This window comes from Mizuhopecten yessoensis, unplaced genomic scaffold (assembly GCF_002113885.1).
Source record: "Mizuhopecten yessoensis strain PY_sf001 unplaced genomic scaffold, ASM211388v2 scaffold3005, whole genome shotgun sequence".
In the NCBI taxonomy this organism is placed as follows: Eukaryota; Metazoa; Mollusca; class Bivalvia; order Pectinida; family Pectinidae; genus Mizuhopecten; species Mizuhopecten yessoensis.
The window spans coordinates 35367-37602 of NW_018404828.1; the positions used below are offsets into that span (position 1 = coordinate 35367).

The 2236-nt window shown below is 36.3% G+C and overlaps 1 protein-coding gene across 1 annotated transcript in view; it reads left to right on the plus strand.

Moving 5' to 3' along the window:
- The window catches only part of LOC110446802 (cytochrome P450 2C30-like), a 13732-nt gene that overhangs the window by 10206 nt on the left and 1290 nt on the right, over positions 1–2236 (plus strand). The window contains exon 2 of the mRNA XM_021492113.1: positions 1378–1420. Coding sequence (XP_021347788.1) covers positions 1378–1420 — 43 coding nt within the window. The remainder of the gene's footprint in view (positions 1–1377; positions 1421–2236) is intronic.

Sequence of the window (2236 nt, forward strand, 5' to 3'; positions counted from 1 at the left end):
GTTTGATCAGTTGACTTCTTGTTTAATTCTAATCAACATTGCTTCAAAGTGTCATGACAAAATGTTCATCAGTGAAAAGATACACAATTTTACCTTGACCTTAAGTCGATTGACTCTTTGTTTAATTCCGACCAACTTTTGCTTCATTATGTCAGAACAAAATGTTCATCAGTGAAGATACAAAATTTGACCTTTGACCCAGTGACATTTGGTGNAGGAGCATTTGTACCAATTTTGGTGCTTTGGACCAGCGTGTCACAAAAATTTTGCTAAGCCACCGGACTACAGTGAAAAGATGCAAAATTTTACCTTGACCTTTGAATCTGATGACCTTGACCTTTGACCTCAGTGTGTATTTTTGTGAACTGAACATCTTGATCAAGTTTCATGTAAATCGGTCAATAAATACCAAAGTTATCAGCCAGGAACAAAGTTCTATATATAGCGTCAATAAAGTACTTAAAATTGCAGTAATCATACTGGAAGTGTAACATGAATTAATCGAATTACAATAAGCATACATGATACACAGTTCTAAGCTATTGTCAACAGCAAATACTGCATTAGATGCCACTACCTCAATTGTCGCTATGAGGACGTGACATTAATTTTACTTTAACTAGATTTAAAGTTGTACAATACTTGTGTCGTCGGTGAAGCATAAGACGCTTAACCTTTTGCAACACCTGGACTTATTCTCATTGTACGTTTTCAAGGGTCTTGATGTAAATCTTTCTTTTGTTCATTTTAAACCATAATGTTATCGATCTTGATTATTAAATTACGGTTTTGTAGTTACTAGTTTAACGTCCTGTTAACAGCTAAGGTCTTTTAAAGACGTGTCTTCATGTGTGCAATACCATACCGAAGACACCCAGCACAGTATTGCACCCGGTCTCATCATACTGACAGTGGGTGAACCAGTTGTTGGCATTACCCAAAATGCTGAACGTTAAAATAGAATAACGGCTACCGTTTGAATAGACTGGGGTACTTTGTATGTCCCAGCCTTAGGGAGGGGGCAGCATCCATTACCTTCTTCACCTTTATCTTAGTTTAGACCGATATAATTGAGGTCACAGTGCTTGGCTACTGGATACTTTGTGCATTTTTTACATGTTGTTATAAGATACAGATAAATAGATAACTATTCGTCAAACATAATATGGACGTTTTGGTGTAAAATAGAAAGGCTAAACAAGAATTGATGGTGTGTTATCAAAGCCTCATAAGTTAGATTTAATAGATGAAAAAGAAAGTTTCAAGTTTGATGAACATGGTAGCCGATTAACACTCATTCTTTTTAATTTTATAACCTAGTTCAAGTATATTTGAAGTATTTTTGAGTCAAGTTAACTTACACTTATTCTGTTTCAGGCATCATTTCAAGTTCCGGCGGTTTCTGGAAGCGAACAAGAACGTATGCATTTAAAACACTAAAGAGAATTGGCTCAAAAAAAGGACCATTTGAAAAACAAATCAAAGTAGAGGTCGATTCTTTTCTAGATTCCGTTGGAGATCAGAATGGACGTCCATTCGATATGAAACCGTTAGCACTTTTAAGCAGCGCTAATGTCATTTTTGAAATAATGTTCGGGAAAAGATTTGATCATGCTGACACTAGACTGAAAGATTTGGTAAAGCGAATAAGGCAAAATGGTGAATTTAGCCTTACTATCGGGTTAATGGAAATGCTTCCTTTCCTGAAATATGTTCCAGGAGATATGTTCAAAATGAAAGCATTTAAAGATAACATGTGTACAATATGGAAATTTCTCCAGGAACAAATTGATCAACATATTCCTTCATCCAATGACGGAGAGGGAATCGCAATTGCAATTGCAATGTTGGGTATATGTGAATATGTGAAACGTGTTTCATTTTCCGACACGGCCAACAATTGACACATTTATGAGTGTACACCAAGATGATGTCAATGGTCCCTCTTAATGTTTTTTTTATCTTGCTCCAATTTAGTTCTTGTATGTAAGGGCATTATGTCAATGTAAATTCTTTCCAATGCATCATTTGGGTTAAAATGGGCAGTTTAGGGGATTAACATTGTATGTAACGGTCTCCGTTACAAAAAGAACCAGGAATACTTCCATTTCCGCATTCCGTTTGTATGTGTTTACAAAACGCAAGTTGATTTGGTTTAGCTTGGTTTAGTATTGTTTTACGTCCTATCAACAGCTAAGGTCATTTAAGGACGCCCCCCCCCCCCCCCCCCTGCGTG